Source organism: Cydia amplana, chromosome 23, assembly GCF_948474715.1.
Source record: "Cydia amplana chromosome 23, ilCydAmpl1.1, whole genome shotgun sequence".
In the NCBI taxonomy this organism is placed as follows: Eukaryota; Metazoa; Arthropoda; class Insecta; order Lepidoptera; family Tortricidae; genus Cydia; species Cydia amplana.
The window spans coordinates 9,001,844-9,021,764 of record NC_086091.1 but is presented as its reverse complement, the minus strand read 5'-3'; the positions used below and the strand labels follow the sequence as shown (position 1 = coordinate 9,021,764).

General features: G+C 38.3%; 1 protein-coding gene across 2 annotated transcripts in view; it reads right to left on the bottom strand.

Moving 5' to 3' along the window:
* Positions 1-19,386, bottom strand: part of LOC134658816 (ribosomal protein S6 kinase alpha-1-like) — a 116,069-nt gene extending 96,683 nt beyond the window's left edge. For both annotated transcript variants that reach the window (XM_063514480.1, XM_063514479.1), the window contains exons 1-2: positions 18,617-19,386; positions 5,004-5,072 (exon numbers count right to left, since the gene is read on the bottom strand). In XM_063514480.1, the coding sequence (XP_063370550.1) occupies positions 5,004-5,072; positions 18,617-19,328 (781 nt within the window). In that variant the 5' untranslated portion in view covers positions 19,329-19,386. The remainder of the gene's footprint in view (positions 1-5,003; positions 5,073-18,616) is intronic.
* Positions 19,387-19,921: the final 535 nt, after the last annotated feature.

Here is a 19,921-nt window from a genome sequence, read left to right as displayed (position 1 = left end):
TTTCATACGACAGACAACTAATACTCATCGAGACAATTCTAAAAACCCCTAACACAATTAGGTTGCGTTTTTTCATCACAGAGTTCCTATGGCCACCTCCTGTCTCCATCATCAGATCAGTTCGACAGTACCATATTATTGTATTGTCATCAGAATTACATACAGCTGCCAGTTTTCATGACGCTACGATCCTTGGAAGATGGTTAAATTAGTTACCTTAGATTCCATTACATAGTTACATACAGCACGGCTAGCACATGATTACCCGCGGGATAGCTCGCGCCGCGAGAGACGGCAGTCGCCCGTCACAAATTTCTATCTCTATCTGTCAATTCCTCGATTTTGGCAGCATGAGTTCGCACATCGAGAAAAGAGTTCCACGAGAGAGAGCCATCCCGCGCGCGACTTAGCCAATGTGGCCATTTATACATGGAACAAACTTTTCATTCGTGGCAACACTGAATCGGTAAAATAATAATCGGATAAGTAATGAATAGTCAGCCTTAGAAACGGAGCGTCCCTAGTCACGATAACTTTGTCTCTTTCTCGCAGTATGAAGAATAAGAAATAGCAAATATTATTTTTAAGTCGAAAATGTCAGTGTCAATACTGTCAATCAAAATTTGATTCGCTTTGTCGTTACAAGTTGGGATATATTATTATAATTATCTAAAGATTACCTACCTAATCATTAAAATACAACTCCTTACGAATAATTGGCGTTTTGTTAAAAGTTTTGGCTAACAAAATACCATCTTTACGAAGAAGTCAAGTTGTAAGTACGTACACAATTCAATCTTCATAAAGCTCTTTTCCGTTGTCTTTTGCAAAAAAATTACATTCCTTTTAAATCTTATTTACAGACTAAATATCTTATGCTAATCCCCGACATATCTCCCTTATGGCTTCGAAGATAGATTGAATGATAATCATGCACAAGCCTGTCATCAAACACGGAGGTATTCTCTACACCTAAGCATGCTGCTGCTAACCGCAGCCCTCCTGCCTAGTGATGGGTAGGACATCAATTTAAAATGAGTTTGTATGAGTACCTCATTTTCTAAAATGAGGTGTTACAATGTCTTACTTCAAATGAGGTGAAGTACTAGCATATGTTCAGCATCGACTATTCCATTAATTCCAACAGCGACAATTTTTCAGCGATATTCAAGTACGTCGCGTGTCTGTCTCACTCCCTCTTTGGGTATTTCTAATTCATTGTTTCATTTGGAAAGGACTTTTGAGGGGTTCATGTCACAGAGAGGCGGTGAGTGGTACAAACTCAACGCATTTCTCGGTGGACCTTTTGTCGTTGCAACAAGGTTTGTAGTTCGGCAGTTGACAGTGTGAACCATTACTCGTTTCTTCATTTGAGACATTTGAGTTTTGAGTGTCGGCGAGCAGGCGAGCACCTAGCGCCTCGCGCGATCCAGTGACTCTCTTGCGAGTTGTACGAGTTTTGAGGATCGCGAGACTCGCGAGTGAATTTGAACGGATAAGAGTTATTTGAAATTTGAAGTGTGTGAATGATTTGTCTGATGGTGGCAAGAGGTGTTTGTGATGCGCGCGAGTAAAGGAGTAAAATTAATAGAGGAGTGAAGTAAGACATTTTTGCGGTACGAAGTACTGCGACTAATTATCATAATGAGTGGTACAAATGAGGTGCCTCACGAGTGAGCGACTCAACACTACTCCTGCCATCACGGAGGACATAGAAGGGCTCAAGTTGGGAACCTACTCCGTGCAAGGACAGTCGAGTGTTGATAACACTTCTCAAATAATGTGACTTTTAAATAAATACTACCAAAAACTTTAAATGATTTTATTTACTTTGACCTTTTTGAGATAGGTACTCAGATTTAAGTACGATTCGTCGGAGTCGGAGCGCATTTCACATTTGTATGCCCAAAGCCGGTCGGCTGCTTGCGGATCGGATGGCTCCGGACGGATTCTATCGCTTCTGCCACACATTATGTAATAGGTACACTGAAAAAGCACTCCGGCGCGGCCCAACTCTAGCCGGTCGGTGGGAATCGTAACTTAAGGATTAGGCTAGTACCAACTCGTACACTACAAAGTAAGTATTACGGCTGTGGTCTTCTGTGAGGTGGAGGTTGAGTTGAGCTGCCAGATTCATTATTTGCATTCTTTGTGGAATGATGTTTCACAAAATTTCGTCTAAATCGGTTCGGCGGATTAAGCGTCAAGAGGTAGCATATAGTCAGCAGCAATAGTTGCTAAGCGGGCGAGGTGTTCAAAATTACCTTGACGCGCTCTTAGTCTCTTAACAATAAAGTCGCGTCAAGATCATTTTGAACACCTCGCCCGCTTAGCAACTATTGCTGCTGACTGTACATAGGTACATATTTACTTTTGCATTTACTTATTATAAGTAAGGTTGATCGCAATATTCAGGTCGGGATTGTGTTGTTTATATCCCGCAATGAATGGAAACACCTAAGGAGCGACATAATATAGGTTGTCAACAATAATTGCATGTAAAAATACGCGTGTAAGTAAATATAACGGGTTAGCACTGATTGATAGCACGTAATTGTTTCGCGGATTAGCAATGTACTATTTTTGTATCAATTATTTATGTTTCTATTAATTATCCCCCAGTCAATTCGCCACCAAAGGTTTGCTTTGTTGATGAGGTCGTGGTCGTACAATCTTAGGCTTAGATTTTTTTCTGTCGGATTTTCGTTTAACTTAAGAGAACAAACAAGTAATTGTGAAAAAATATAATCATTTTGATATTAATGGCATGATCATGAAACTCAAGATTCAAATTATACTTAAACAAAAAAGTGTTGTAGTATGAAATAAATATAAAATATGGAAAATTATCTTTCTTTTAGAACAAAAGTCAACAAAACTTCGACCAAATGCGCTTGTCGCGACCCTCTAGCCTCGAAGACAATTTCTCTCATTTTGACGTTCAAACGCGGGACATTTTGTCTCCCATAGTACACTCGTGCTACGATTTTCGAGAGTATCCCGCGTGGAACTGTCAAACGACAAAATTATGTCGCTTTGACATTTGTCCGCGAGACAGCGGGTTGTCGCGCGGTTCTTATGCTACCGATTCGCGAGAGAGCTCTATGTCGCGGCATTTTCTCGCCTGTCGACTGTCGCGCCCATCATGTGCTAGCCGTGCTGGTCGACCTAATAAAAGCTTGTTAATATTGTTTAATTTCTTATAACTTATAAAATTAGTTTTCATGTAGGTACTAGCTACATCTACTCTACAGGAATCAAGAAATAGTTCACGCCAAAAAGCGCGTCAACATACAGTCAGCAGCAAAAGTTGCTAAGCGGGCGAGGTGTTCAAAATTACCTTGACACGCTCATATTCACTTAACAATAAAGTCGCGTCAAGATCATTTTGAACACTATTGTTAAACACTTAAGGCTTCGTCACACAGGCGCGTTTACCGGGCGGGGCGTGAGTGGGGCGCGCCGCTTTTCCATATAAAACGCTCACGCCCCGCTCACGCCTAGCCCGGAAAACGCACCTGTGTGACGGAACCTTAAGTGTTTAATAAACTATCGAATGGGGTTGAAACTTTCGTTTTGAAAATAGAAAATTTCAATTCCTATACAAAAATATGAGAATTGCCGAAATTTTTCGAGGTAAACATTTTGCAAGTTTGGAAATTTTCGGCGGCAACTCGGACGTCCACCTTAATAGGTACTTAAATTCACCCAAAACTAATACAGAATTAAATAAATTCATCTACATGTCCATTTAAAAATGTACCTTAAATACTAAGTGATAAAGTCCAATCTCGCAGACCACCGCCTTATTTAATAATACACTAACTCAAAGAATCAGCTGTCTTAGTAAAGCTCGGAACCAATTATCTAATAAACACCCCATGAGGTCATGCGACAGGTCAACGACCTCCGTCCATAGGCATGCAGTTCTTGTGAACCGTGAACGGTACTCCAGTCAAATAGGAATAAATTTAGTCTAATTACTTAGCGTATTTTTTTGCGTTGAAGGGTAAATTTACTTTTGAATACATAACGGATAAAATAGACAGTTGTAGGATATTCATATTATTCATTCAATTAACATAAGTATTAATGATTAATATTTACTATCTACCTACCTGCATAAGTGCATATTAATGGAATGATCACTAGTCCGTGTAAGCTAACTATGCATCGAATTTATTAGAACAAAGTGAGAAAGTGTCATTATAAACGTATGTTTCCATTGAAATTTGACATTAATTATGACATTTAAACACTTAGTCATTGCAAATGCCATGCAGAGTTAGCTTGGTCCAACTCTATTTCTACCGGTTCTCAAACTCTTTGATAGATAATATTCATTTGTATAAACATTTAGTTAGGCCAGTGGTGGGCAAACTTTCCTAATGAAAGGCCAAAACTTCAAGGATTTCAGAGGAGGGCCTGATTAACAGCAAACATGCATTTTTATTATATTGCTTGTCATATATGTACCTATACCACAGACAAGACATCCACTAGACTGAGCATCCCTACCCCCAACGCTACCCCCTCTGCCACTTATACGGTAGTTTTACTCCATCTTCCGAGTCAATCCCGTGCCGTGATTGGTCCGTGTCTTTGAACGGACCAATCACGGCACGGGATTCGCTCACCTCGTCCCCCCGCACCCCCGTATTTTTGGCAGCACCGGTTTCATGAAATCATTGCTCTAAACTCAGTCTAGAGGATTCCTAGTCTATGACCTATAGCTACCTACACATTTTTTCGAAGAAATCCTTTCGCCGGATAAAATCCTTTCGCGGGCCGTTCTTTGCCCACCACTGACTAAGGCCAAGGCAAAATTAAGGTTCCGTCACACAGGCGCGTTTTCCGGGCGGCGCGTGACCGGGGCGTGAGCGTTTTATATGTAAAAGCGGCGCGCCCCGCTCACGCCCCGCCCCTGAAAACGCGCCTGTGTGACGAAACCTTTAGACGATTTCACGTTATTTTTAAACTATTTTATAAAATTAATGACTTACCTCCTGTACCGAGAACTTTGAGCAGGTCGAAATGTGATATGTCCACTTTTGATTGGCCGTTTAGATTGACTGAAACAAAAAATCCTAGGTTAGTTATTTGACAACTGGGGATGTTTAAATATACGGCTATAACTGTCAAAAAAGGAGGAGGTTATCAATTCGACCGTATTTTTTTGTATAAATGTATGTTACATCAACATTTGATTATATTAAAAATCATTTTTATCCGCCATTGGGGCATTAGTTTTAATTTAACTTAAAGATAAAAAAAAAACAATTAAAAGTGATTTTTTCTTCGTACTATACTGACATAATGTCTCAAACAATTTGTCATACTAAGTAGTTTTTTTATTTTTTTATTACAAAGCTGCTGTAGGCATTCTTTGCTTTCATTCACATAAATCATATCTTTTACAAAATATCATGGGAACTTTAATAGGTACAGTTAAATATTTGCCTACTTGAAAATCAGCGCAGGCGCATGTTAAGAATGGATAATTAATATAAAATATACATTATGCACTCGGTGTGAGAAATAACTGTAGGGGACGGTTTTCAAGCCATTCTATGCGCAGCTAGAAAATATACAGTATTGTAAGTTCATATCAGTGTTGTATTTAAATTTATGATAAATTCTAATGAACTCTGACGGTCTTAACCTCTAGCCGTTTAGACTGTCACTGTCACATTAATATGGAAGACTGATAGAGAGACACGAAGCTACTCGATGGCGAAGCGCAAGCGATTGTCACCTAGGCTAGCTAGGCTGGCTAGGCCGCCTGGGCCCCTAGCCAAGATGACAATCGTACATCGACAAACGCTAACGCCAAACGAAAAGAAAAAAAATATTGGCATGACAGATACAACGAAAAGTCACGTGGAAATCAGTGTTAGGCGGTCTCATAGCAATGTCAGTGCAAATAATACTAAAGTGTCATTCTATGGAACTTTGACTATGTAAAATATTCATCTATTTTATTAGTATATTTTAGTTTTTATATAATATTGTAAGTATTAGTTTAATTTTAAGTAGGTTTATTTTAATTTTAGTTTAGTTTTTAAATATTTAATTCATAGTTAGTTTTAATGTTTTTTTTATTATTACCTTTTAAGTTAAATAAAGTTTCTCTATTTTGAACAAACCACCATACTGAAATTGTCTCTGAATTATGAATATGGGTCAATCAACTATTTCATGTTGTTATTCTGTCCCATCAGCGAGGAGACAATAGTAGCATAGATTGTTAGAAGAACTGCTGTACATACCATGTTCTACTAACATGCTCAGTACATGTCCCAGTATAGAAAGGTCTTATAACTACCATAAAATGCAAGTTTGGTTTATTTAAATACGAAAAAGGTAGAATATTAAGAGTAACTCAGGAGACCGTAACCGCAACGTGTGACAGGAAAAAGTTGGTTAACCCATTTACTAGTGACTTTTGTTTACATAGTTAGCAAGTTCCATAGAATAACACTTTAGATAATAAGCGTAAAATAAATCGTTAAAATACTGGCATCTTCAGTTTCACAATAATGTTTGTAAATATAAAATAAATAAATAAATATTATAGGACATTATTACACAAATTGACTAAGTCCCACGGTAAGGTTGTGTTGTGGGTACTCAGACAACGATATATATAATATACAAATACTTAAATACATAGAAAACAACCATGACTCAGGAACAAATATCTGTGCTAATAGCTCAAATAAATGCCCTTACTGGGATTCGAACCCAGGACCGCGGCTTCACAGGCAGGGTCACTACCCACTAGGCCAGACCGGTCGTCACTTCAAAAATCACACAAATATGTACTTCTGTACGTATTGTTCTTATGAAATATTTATTTGTTCCGAGGTTTTTGCACCTTGTAATAATACTCCCAACATTGTGAAATGTTATTGTGTTTATGTGTATATAAATAAATGAATAATTACATCCTTAGCTTGGAGCTGAGGTTCTATATGTCAGAAAAGGACGTAAACACATTGTAAACATTGTTTAAGGATCATATAAGAATTGATTATAGCTAAACATGCCACGATCACTGTCCATATTTCTAAAATATACACGGAAATTACCCCAACGCACTCAAACGATCGATAAGCAAAAATCCGGAAACCATCACTACATCTTATAAAACAGTCCCCCGCCGCTTGTCTGTTTGTATGTATGTATGTTCGCGATAAACTCAAAAACTACAGAACGGATTTTCATTTGGTTTTCACCTAAATAATAGGGTGATTCTTGAGGAAGGTTTAGGTATATAATTTAAGGTTTCCCCGTGCGTAGCCGGGGCGGGTCGCAAGTTTAACATAAAACAGACTTACATACACAAGTTTTCAGTATAAGCAGCTATAACATGAAACAAACGAATACAAGCCATCACAATATTTACTTTGAAATACAATTAAGATAAACATACCAACACTACCAACACTACCAACACACTCGAAAAATAACATGCCCTCTGATGTACAATCGACGTCAAAAATATGTTTACATTTTTCGCCTTATTACAAAGGAATAAGGTACAAAAGTGTAAACATATTTTTGACGTCGTCTGTACACTACACACCACACACCAGTGTTTTTAAAAACATTTGTGCCCAGATAATCATTTACATGACAAGTGATAATGATATTTTTTGCCTTTACAATATTTACAATGACGTAAGTTCGTTGAACTTTCTTTATGAATTGTCTAAAGGTGAGAATTGTCATACATAATTTTCCACAATGTATACATATTTATGGCCTACATTATTGGATAATATGTAGTTGCGTTTACACAGGCTGACAGTTGGCAATTATCTGCCTGGATGCGGATGTTGAAAATAATGCGGAAGTTCCGCGGTTGCGGATGCGGATGCGGATGTTCGCAACATCCCTGATGCAAACCTTTGACAGTTGCCAACCCCATTGCAAGATAATTATTTGTGCGCCTTGTATATTACAATTTTTGCAAGAATAATTACTTAAAATGCAATTTTCTGTATTTATGTAGTGTTTGTGGACCATGTTATATATGAACCGCAATAATATATGGACCACTCTTTTTGCTTAATAATGGAATTGTATCTGATATTATTCCATGTTTCATTGTTCAAGATATGTTTGCAAGTGACTACAATGATGAGTAGGGAAATATAATTAAAAAATGTTAAGAATCGCATAAACATATAATCATACCTATTATGGAAAAAATATTAAGTACAAACAAACAAAATACCAATTGTATGTTTGAGAGGTCATCAGTTCATTGCCTTGTTCAGACTGCTGATAATATAAACGGCAAGTGATATGATGTAATGTTACATAAGATACTGCTTACCTGCTTTGTGTACTGGCGCTGGGTTGAAAAATGCAATTGTACATAGTAAGTAGCCTGGAGCCCGTTTCACAAAAGCTTGTAACTTGTAATACAAGCGGATGTCACTTTTTGACAGCTTTTGTTAGAAAGGGATTTTCACTTGTATTACAAGTTACAAGCTTTTGTGAAACGGGCCCCTGGTCATCGAGAAACTGTAGTTTATTGTTTTAAATGTTTTATAATGTAACATTCCTAACAGATTTATCAGGATTGGCCTGATTTGTCCTTTTTGAAGTTTCAGAAGCCCATGTAGGGCACTCAAACCACTAGAGGTTTTGTAAAAGTATGTATATATGGGTTTCCCCAGATTTGTCCCAGTTAAAAGATTGGGAGCCCATCCAGGGGGACCTAACGGGATTTTTAAATGTGTCTAGTTTAAAGCCGAACTGGTTTCCTCACTGTTTTCCTTCAATGAAACTGATAGTTTTTAAATGACATTTGATTCGTAAGCTAATTGTTATTAAAAGTCATTATTGTTTTATTGCTCTTTGTGTTAGGGTTTTGTTACTAAATATTTTAGTACATTAAGTTACAGTTAGGTATTATGTTTTATCACTGACAGTCACCAATAAATACATAGTGATACTGGCGGTCTAGCACAACTTGCGTTCTCGCGCGCGAGTCCATACTTGAAGTCGCGCCAGATGTATGGAGTCGCGCGCGAGAACGCAACTCATGCTAGACCTGATGTAATCCTAAGTATAGTCTGCTGGCCAAACTTAATAGCATCATAAACAATACTAATGCTATCAAAACCATAATAATGCAATAGACTCAACACCTTGTAACACTTTCATTTCATGGCAACACAAGCCAATGGCGCCCATGCCTGATAACGGCTATCGCGTAAAGGCCTGATAGTGAGGCGCTATTTGCAAAACAATTGCGGTTTGTAAAAAACGTTTTATTTTTTTATTGATAGGTGCATGTATAAACAGATGAGGGAAACAAATAGTATTCAAAATATATTATTTACAAAGAGAAAGGAATACTTTTAACTATTAGGTGCTATTAGCTTAGCATCCCTGCATACATATTTGTGCAACAGTGGCTGCCCATCAATAATAAGTATTCATAGACAAGCCAGACCTAACTAGGCTTGTCTATGACACACAAACACTTCTCCTGGGACAGAAATACTGATCAACCAGGCATGCTGACTGTTTTTGTATGTAGGGGTAGGGGTTATACTGTTATAAGATCTACATTTTAGCACTCTGCTGTATGGCTGAGGTGATTTTTAAATTTGTCTCTACAAACGTACGTACTGTCACCCTATACATGAGAATAACAGCGCCCTCCTGACAATGATCATATATTACTGATCAGGCTTTACATACGTATGTAGTAGTTACTTTTAAATTAATTATAAAAAATGTTGTCATGGCAAATTAAGACTTTCATATTACATAAAGAAAAATTGTCTTGATCTATTTTAAAAATTCTACCTAAAAGTAGTTTTCTGTGTGATAGGTACTTATGTTGTTTACAATCTATATAATAACATCATCTAATTGTGATAATATTACATAATTTATCTGTTTGCATGAAATAGATAATTGTTATGTTGTTGTGATACATAACAGCATAACATGGTTTTCTGTTATAATTTTCCACTACATAATTAAATCTGATAGCTCAGGGGTTTTACTTTTTAACCAAGTATAGTCAGCGAAAGTTACAAAGCAGCGTTTTAAATTGTTCTGAGCGTGACATTATGTTTATGAGAACAACACCTTATCGAATACTGCATTGTCTTTGGTTATTTTAATTTTTCGCCCAATTAATCCAATTTTAGGTATTATAATAGTCTATTGTTAACATTAAAAATAATTTTACGGTTTAATACGCGTGTTATAAGTCTTTTGTTAATTAAGTGACATAGAAAATTAAAAATACAATCAGAGGTTAAGAAATTAATCAGAGACAAAGAAGAAGCATAACTTGTAATAAGTTTTTTTAATTAACATTGTTGTTTTACTGGTTGTGCAATAAAGAGGATTTGTATTGTTGTGTATTGTTAATAAATAAGTGAAAATAAATGTCGCCACCAGATATATTAGTGCGACCGAGGTGCTCAAACAGTGCTCAGGTATAGATATTTTTGAACAGTAAGTGTGTATCTGATGGTGAATGTACCTAGTAGGAGATAAATTGTATGAATTTATCTTAGCTTCTTTAGAATTAGAAGACCATACCTATGCAATTCATTCTTCTTCTTGGATATCACGGGCCTATAATCCCGGTTTTTTGATAGGCTTGCGTGGGGACACAGATCCAACACGTAGAGGCCCCTTGGAGAGCTTTTATGTCATGTAGAACGCCTGCTGTAACCCGTTCCCAGGTGCAACAATAGACACCCATGAACCGGTCTCAGCAGGCATTGGGACTATTGTAGAAAAAGAGAAAAGTATACTGGTCTATGGATTGAAGTTTGGGTGGACTATGAGACTGGGTTATTACAAAGACGTACGGACACCTGCCAAAACAATGTGTTCACAAGTTATCGAGGCAGGTGGTGACTTGCCGCGCACTAGATGGGCCCCTGAAACTGCCGTCGCGAAGACGACCAGGAGCAACATCGGTGTGAGCGGCTCAGGGGTGTCGAGAGGTGTGCGCCGCTTTCTACCCAGTGGTTGTTAACAGCCACTGTGCCAACTCGCGTCTTATGCATCTTTCACTTCCACCCCTGGAGCATATAGCTCTAACGACTCCTCTCTGGACGGCCAATGAAGGCAAGCCAGAGCTGAGAGTCCTGCAGGTCTCCTTGGGGTCCACTCCGACCGACGAAGACACGCCTGAGACGGAGACCTTGACCGACTCTCGGGAGCACTCGGGTCCGTGGGGTCGTTACTCCCCAACAGCTCGCCACAAACTGCCCTGCCCCCATTCTTCTTATTATCCCTTTATTTATTTTTCCTCTTACGTTAGGTTATTTATAATATGAATAAGTACTACTTCAACAATTTGAAATTCCATCATTTTATCACTTATCAGCAACTTAATTTGTGCAAATGATGTTGATTCTATTTTGTTAAAATTACTTTAGCATAAATTTAAAAGTGGAAATTACTGCCTTGGGTGGGACTTGAACTCGCAGACCCTGGATCTATACTCTAGCGCTCTGCCAACTGAGCCACCAAGACCTCATCCATAGCCAGAGAATCTTTCCACCATATGATTCAAAGCTTAAGAGGATTGTTCAGACATTTCTGCTTGTTAAAAATTAAAATTATGTTATAGGTGGGTGGATCAACTATTTCTTGTTGTTATTCTGTCTGGTCAGCCAAGAGACAATAGTAGCGTAGTTTGTTAGAAGACATTGTACACCATACACCTTCTTCTGACACGCTTGGTAGACGACCCTCAATGGAAAGGATTTATAAGTATCACAAAAAAGCGTGTTTGATGAATTTAAATGCCTAAAAATCAAGTTTTAAAGAGTGACCCTGGAGAACGTAACCATGGCAACGAGTGACAAGAAAAAGTTAATTCACCCAGGTATGTAGTTGAATTATTGATGTCCTTTATGTATTCAAATTACACAAATGGCAATGACCCGAGTCATTGCAATGACATTTTTTGCATCATTATCAATGTAAATTAGGTATGACACAAACTAAAATAGAGATATAATTTAGAGATAATTCAACGTCGAGAACAACAAAAAAATATGCAATAATAAGAACCAATCAATATCTATCTATAAATCATCTTTTATCTGGTTACACTGACAGAATTTTATCCTGCTCTTTCACAAAATAGTAATTATAATGAGGAAATTTGGGTAAAAGGAAAATTTTAAAAGTTAACAGTTTATGTTCAAATACTTGTTCAATTTCCCTATAAACCCTTCAAAGTCAATTACTTCAAGTTTTATAATACATATAGTTTAGTTTTATTCTTTAGTTTGTCTTTTTATGTCTCAATAAGAAAGATTTATTTTACATTATAAGTATAATAAAAATAACTAAAATGAAAATAATAAAACAAACATACCTTTATATCTTTTCCTAATTTTACTGGCATCCACTAGATTCCAGTCCACAGAGTGCTGAACCGGAGCGGGGACAGTCCCACCGATCAGCTCAACGGAACTGCTCCGCTTTTTGCTGGGCCCAGCTACCGGAGCTGGCTCCTCTTTCTCCTTCGCTGACGGTAAACTAGCACTAGAACACTCCACTATTTCCACACTCTTGTCCCTTTCATGTCCATTAGGCTCAGGCCTGGCTTTCTTCACAGGTGCCTTCTTGTGTTTCTGCCCCGTGTGTCGACGCTTGGTCGAGTGGGAACTGTTCCTACTGCTAATAGGGCTCGGGCACCCGCATTCCATGCTGCCTTCCTGGTCGCTACCTTCGTAGTATCCTGACTCGTGCTCAGGCTTCTTGTCCGGCACACTCATCTCGGCGGTCGCCATGGCTCAGCCGCGCACCAAAACCATGTAGGCTACTAGCGAGCGGGTAAACAATTTACAACAGTTCACAACTTCACTCTCCAAGTTTGTCAGCGAAAGTACGGGACACGTCGAATTTTGCGAACATTATTCGGCTCGCGTTGATGCGACACGAGCTCCAGATGGCGCGGCGGCGGCGGCGAGACTAACCGCCCGATTTCGGGAGTCCTTCACACCCAAGCCGACTCCTCGCGCAACTCGCTCGCTCGATTCGGTCGTTGGCGAATTCACTTGCGTCTACTTTCACACCTCACAAACGTCAATTTATTATTTTTACCTCTTTGTATGCTTTCGTTACAAATTCACAGCCTAATTCGTAGTCCACTTACTTGGGGTTACGCACAATAATGTATTTGCGTCAATCCATCTGATTCGTATAAAAATTTCACTACACTGTCTGTACAGACCACCGCATAACATCCAAAGCGAATCCGTTTTGTAACCTTTCACTATTCACTAATTATATTAGTCCTTTAATGTCTAAGTACACTAAATTAATATAAATAAGAAAATGCTCGCGCGAATGAGACACGGACTCACTCAGCGCGGTAAAATAACTGAAATTGAATCGAGAAAAGCAAAATAGAAACCGTGCGAGTAGCGCTTCCCCCACCACGATTTACGAGGCCAAGTAGGGCAAGCAAAAGAGCCACATCAATCGATGAACCGTCAAAATGACTAATACCTGACTTTTAGTGTTTTATTCATCCTTGTTTTAATGAAAACCAAATTAAAATTAGGTTTCTAAACAGAAACTTTAAAATTAAGTCAATAAAAACCCTTTTATTACGAAATAAGCTGCGCAGTTTTACTGCTGCTTCGTTTCTCTTTGCATATACTGTGAAGTCACCGTTTCATGGACGTAAATAAAGAGAGACAACGCTATCGGTTATCTAAGAAGACGAGCGAGATGCCAGATAAGTGTGAGTGACGAAACTCTCCTCGTCTCTTTCTACATACTTTAGCTTTTTAACTACCGATAGACTGGATTATGACAATTCATAATCGAAATGTTGCAGATATAATTTAATTGTTAAAATAAAAAAATAAAAAATTTAATTGTTCAGTTAATCATTGAAGGCTTGTTAGAAAATAAAAAAAAAGCGGCCAAGTGCGAGTCGGACTCGCCCATGAAGGGTTCCGTATTTAGGCGATTTATGACGTATAAAAAAAAAACTACTTACTAGATCTCGTTCAAACCAATTTTCGGTGGAAGTTTACATGGTAATGTACATCATATATTTTTTTTAGTTTTATCATTCTCTTATTTTAGAAGTTACAGGGGGGGGGGGACACATTTTACCACTTTGGAAGTGTCTCTCGCGCAAACTATTCAGTTTAGAAAAAAATGATATTAGAAACCTCAATACCATTTTTGAAGACCTATCCATAGATACCCCACACGTATGGGTTTAATGAAAAAAAAATTTTTGAGTTTCAGTTCGAAGTATGGGGAACCCCAAAAATTTATTGTTTTTTTTCTATTTTTGTGTGAAAATCTTAATGCGGTTCACAGAATACATCTACTTACCAAGTTTCAACAGTATAGTTCTTATAGTTTCGGAGAAAAGTGGCTGTGACATACGGACGGACAGACAGACGGACAGACAGACAGACAATGACGAATCTATAAGGGTTCCGTTTTTTGCCATTTGGCTACGGAACCCTAATAATGCTCTGATCGTCACCTAACCATGCCTACTTGTTTTGATGACGCTATGATTTGAGCAAATTAAGATAATAGAGAGGAAAATTGATTATTATTTCATGTTAAAGCTGTAACAGACTACCGCACGTAACGTTGCGAATGTAGTGTGTTAAGGACGCAGCTATTTAAGTTAGAGCGAGAAAGAGATATTTTGATCACACCTAGGTTGCGGTGCGGTGCGGTAGTCTATTATGGCTTTTACCGCTGGACGCTGGTAACTTCAAATGGGTAAAAAGACCAGCTGTATACCGGTGGTAACACTGGGAACATTTGGGATTAACCTAGAAAACGAAGACAGGAAATAATAAACCCGGATTTAGAAGGAAGTGAAATAAAGGATTAAGGAAATGGTGGCAAATGGTAAGCTTATAATTATGATTTGCCGCAGGCCGAACTGTTGGACGGGGCATTTCTTTTATGATTGGGTCTTTTATAGGTTTTTTGTAATTTAGTATTAGTTTTTAGTTCTAGTTTTATTTTATAGATAAGTTAGTTTATTTAAGTTTTTTTTTGAACCTACATATAAATAAATAAATAACTATTATAACAAATTGAACTGATCGTAATTTGTTCGACTAATGATGACTTTTGAGCGGTGTTGCAGAATAAACTTGTATTTTAATCTTTAACCCACCTTTAACCCGTGGAGCGCCCTAGTATCACACGTGTGATATTAACTTAACTTTTAAATATTAACTTTGAAGAAAATTGACATGGCAATAATCAATGAGGAGATTGTACGAGGGCCACACTGAAAGTTTTGCATAACTTTTAAATAAAACCATTTATAACAATAATAATACATTTACTGCTTCTCAAAATATTCCCCCTTACATTTTATGCACTTATTCATTCGCTCGAACCATTTTTGGAAGCATAAGGCCCAATCACTTGACTGCATGGTTTCGACGTGGTGATTAAACGTAGTAACTGCCTCTTCGGGGGTTTTAAATGTCAAACCCCTCATTAAATCCTTAATTTTGGGAAATAGATAGAAGTCACAGGGTGCAAGGTCTGGACTATGAGCCGCATGAGTGACATTCTCAACGTTTTCGGAATTCAAAAATGCTTAAAAGTTTTTTTTGCGGTATGGGGGGACGCATTGTCATGATGCAGGCGGATGCGGCTTCTTGGTCGTCTCTCGCGAACTTTGTCAATGACTGTGGGAAGACAAATGGTAGTGTACCACTCAGCATTTACCGTTCTTTTATTATTTAGCAGTACGGTACAAATATGACCCGTTTTAGAAAAAAAACAGGCGATCATTTGTTTGGCAACGCTTTTAGCTTGTTGAACTTTTGTGGGCCTACTGTCACCTTCAAAGACCCATTCACTGGACTGTTGCTTTTTTTCCGGATAAGTAAGGATTTCCAGATAAGGTAGCAGTAAATCCAGGTTTCATCTCCTGTTACGATGTTATATACAGCATTTGAACTCCCGTGCTTATATTTTTGCACCATTTCTCGGCACCAGTCAACACGTGCCTGTTTTTGGACTGAAGTTAATTCATGAGGAATCCACCGACAACAAAGTTTCCTGACTTTTAAATATTCATGTAAAATCTTTTGTATTTGACTCATACCTATCCCCAATTGACAAATCTAACAATTTAAGATCACGTAGTTCGCATATAAAACTGGCACGTAATAAACTCTAACGTTCGTGCAATAAAAACTAATCAATTAAATATTCCCAATAACGATTACTCGGCAAGTCGGCACGTTGTGAAATTGCCCTTTGGCAGACGTGTAATTACCGCGGTTATTCTATCGCGATAATAGGAAGGCTATTTAAGACACGGAAGCGCCGTGGCCTCGCGGGTTGAAGAATCACGTAGATATTTGTTTAAGTTCGTCTTGGAATCGGAGATAACAGTCGCTAAAGCGATGCGTGAGCGTGTAAATGGAAAACTATAATTCGAGAAAAGGATGGTACGGCCGTACCTCTTTGTTTTGCTCGACTGCCGTGCCGTGCCCCCAGAACTGAACTTCGCAATATTTTCTTCATTCCTAATTGCAGTAGTACCTAGTTTCAGGCTGAAGTGGGACTGGGCAGGTCACGTCTACCACATGCACCCGGATGATAGGTGAGCTAGTAAAGCCACCATGCCGCAAAAGAAGCGCAGACGTCGCAGGCCCAGACGGAGATGGCGCGTGGCGAGACGACTTACACACCTTCATCAGTAACTGGCCGGAAAAGCACAACAACGGGAGTTGTGGAGATCAAGGGGAAAAGCTACGAAGAAATAATTTTATTTCCGTTCACTGGGGAGAGGCCTTTGCCCAGCAGTGGGACACTATAACGGATTAAGAAAAAAAACCCTTATCCAGGGGTCCCTAGACTAGAGTCCCTTATAGGGTTGCCAGATCGAAAGGCGCTATTATCGGGAAAAAAATTAAATTTTTCGGGATTTTGGGACTTAGGCCGGGAAAAAAACATTCAAATTAAAGTAATGGTATTAAAAACAACGATATTTTACATTATTGGCACTACGTTAGCTGCTCTGTCCATTACGGCTCGACGCGGGTCGCTCGCTCGCTCGACGACAGTTCGGAACTTGAAATTATTGTTTTATAACGTGAAGCTGTTTTTCAGGACAATTTTCACTTGGTCGGGAATCGGGAACACATGCTAAAAATCAGGAGAATCCCGGCAAATCCCGACCATCTGGTAACCCTAGTCCCTTAACATACCAGCGGAATGAAAATGACAGGCCCAAGACTATACCGGGTATTTTTATGTAGGTTTTTAACCGACTAGGTCTGGAAGAAGGTTGGTTGTTGCTATCTTGTGCATGTTTGTTCTTCTTATTTTGAACTTATTTCGCACAACAGTGTAGGAACTAGATTCGATTTTATACATTATTATTACATTTCCATTTTTCGATCTTATAACTTGTGGCTTATCAATCATACCATATGTATCAAATCGAACAATTTCCTCCCATGGTAACTATGGTAAGCCATTATACTTCTTCAACAATAATTTGGTTCATAAAACTAAACCTTTGTCAAGTTTGTCGACTATCCTGTAATTGTTACTTGCATCAATAGCAAAAGAACACGTGTCTGGAAAATTTATTATTATTTAAAATGTCTAGTTTGTTTTATAATCTTCTTTGTTACTAGTTCACGTCACGTTTTGTATCGCACGATAATACCTACTTAGTATCGAGTGAGATGTCAGTGAAGACAAACATTTTAATTATCATCGCCATTAACAATCATTATCTCTAATGATAATTAACGTTAACTATGTATATGTTTGGACCTTTCTCGTTTTACACGACGCGTGGTATTTATCCTTAGCTCTTCTTATCGGAGCCAATATGGTTGAAGATAGTTTGCAGATGTTTATATAATCTGATCTGAATCAGATCATCTGATCGTACATCTGAAGAAATTCCTCAGTTGCTCTTGGGATAAGAGTAGAGTATATACATAATATTATAAAGGGGCCCACTAAATTAACAGTCCGCCGGACGGTATCAGCCTGTCAGTTGTTCGGAACTGTCAACTTTTTGTTCTAACTGACAGGCCGATACCGTCCGGCGGACTGTTAATGAGTGGGCCCCTTAACATTAAATTTGACCTGTAAGTATCTGTATCTGTATAGCTGGACACCCCTTTTAAATACTTACTAATAATTCCAATTCCAATTCCAAATAATCAATATAAAATACAATCATTATTAATGATGCAGCATCATTCAGTCGGTAATTGAGAACATTCAATGGATTAGTAGGCACGTAGGCAGGTACCTAATATCAATCGTGATAATAGGTATATAAATGAATATTCGATATGTCCTAATCAGGTCTTTGATATCACATGCGGGTCCTTTGCTAGTGTGAAGATGTATAATCCTGTAGGTAGATTATGAGTTAGGTACCTTTTCCTACCTCACTTTCATTAGTTCCATTGTGAGAAATTCTGCAGTTCTACATTTTCGTACCGATTTGAAATCAACATAAACACATTTTAACTCCATCGACCTTGTAAACAATATCCTCTGTTAAATAACTTGGAAAAATATGTATAAGTAAACGCGTTATCTCTAGTTATCTACTTACCATAACCAATTTCATGTCGTACAATGTCCTTGGCCTTCACGATAACGGCAGCCTCTTCAAACGGCTTCTCATTTGGATTAGGATCTTTAGAAACCTCAATTGTTTCCTTCTCTTCCATTTCTTCTTTAGGATCGTCGTCAAAGTATTCATCAAAATTGTTCTGTTTAAAGAAATCGAAATTGATTGCAGCTCTTTTCATAGTCGGCGTCGCGCACGCGTCCACCTCGAACTGTAGCATTCTTGCCGGCGACATGACCTCCATAACTGGAGACGGCTTAACGAAAACATCATCGATGTTTTTAATGAGTGACAACTTCAACAAATTCTGCGTTCTTTTTATTTTATCTTGCTCGTTTATCTTCGGTGTTTCTACAATAACCGGGGACGGTTCTGGGGGTGGCGTGCAAGGATCAGTTATCAGAGTATCAGGAGGCGGAGTAAACGGCTCAACAATTGGAGTTTCAGGGGTTTCAACGGCCGGCGTTGCAGCAGAAGTTTTAGCCAAACCAGCTGGCTTTATATCTATGGAAGAGTTCCTGTCTCCTATAGTTACATTTTCGCCGATAACTGAATAACTATCCAGACTCATACGAAATGTGTCGTCAGGCAAGTCCAAACTGTCTGCTATAAATAGTTGATTAGAACTTGAGGAAGAAACTCTTGCAGAAGCCGGTTCCTCAGTTTTTTGACTATCAGGTCTAGTCGTCTCCATAATTATATCAAAATAGATTGTTCTCTTACTCAATTTGTATCATTCAATGTTACTTGTTGTTACATATAATCCCACCAATATTAACAATCGTCCTTGAAAAATGTTTAAAATCGGACTGAATCGATAAGATATTCACATCACTAAATTCACGACGCACCCGCGCCAATGCCCGCACTCACACATGCGCAAAGGCGCAATCTGTGTTTGTGTGCATCCGTGAGCTGTCAAACTAGTTTCGCGGTTTCGTTTTCTTCATAGAAAAATAGTCTAATTAGAAATGAAATCACACTAATAAAGTCACGACAACAGTCTACAATGTTCATTTCTCGCCACACACTCCTTATATCAATAAATACAGCTTTATCTTGCCTCGCGTCCGTCTATAAATAGCCTCGTAATCGTCACTTGCACTGATTTTTGCCCGCCTTTTTGCTAAATCACAATGTTCACTTGCAGTACGCTCGTAAATACGTCCAATAATGTCAACAGAGCACTTAAGCGATAGTATTCACTGTTATTTCGGATGAAATACGTCTCGAATCGCGTTATAAATGCTTGATGCGATTTGCGCGCAGCCACTATCCGACTACGCG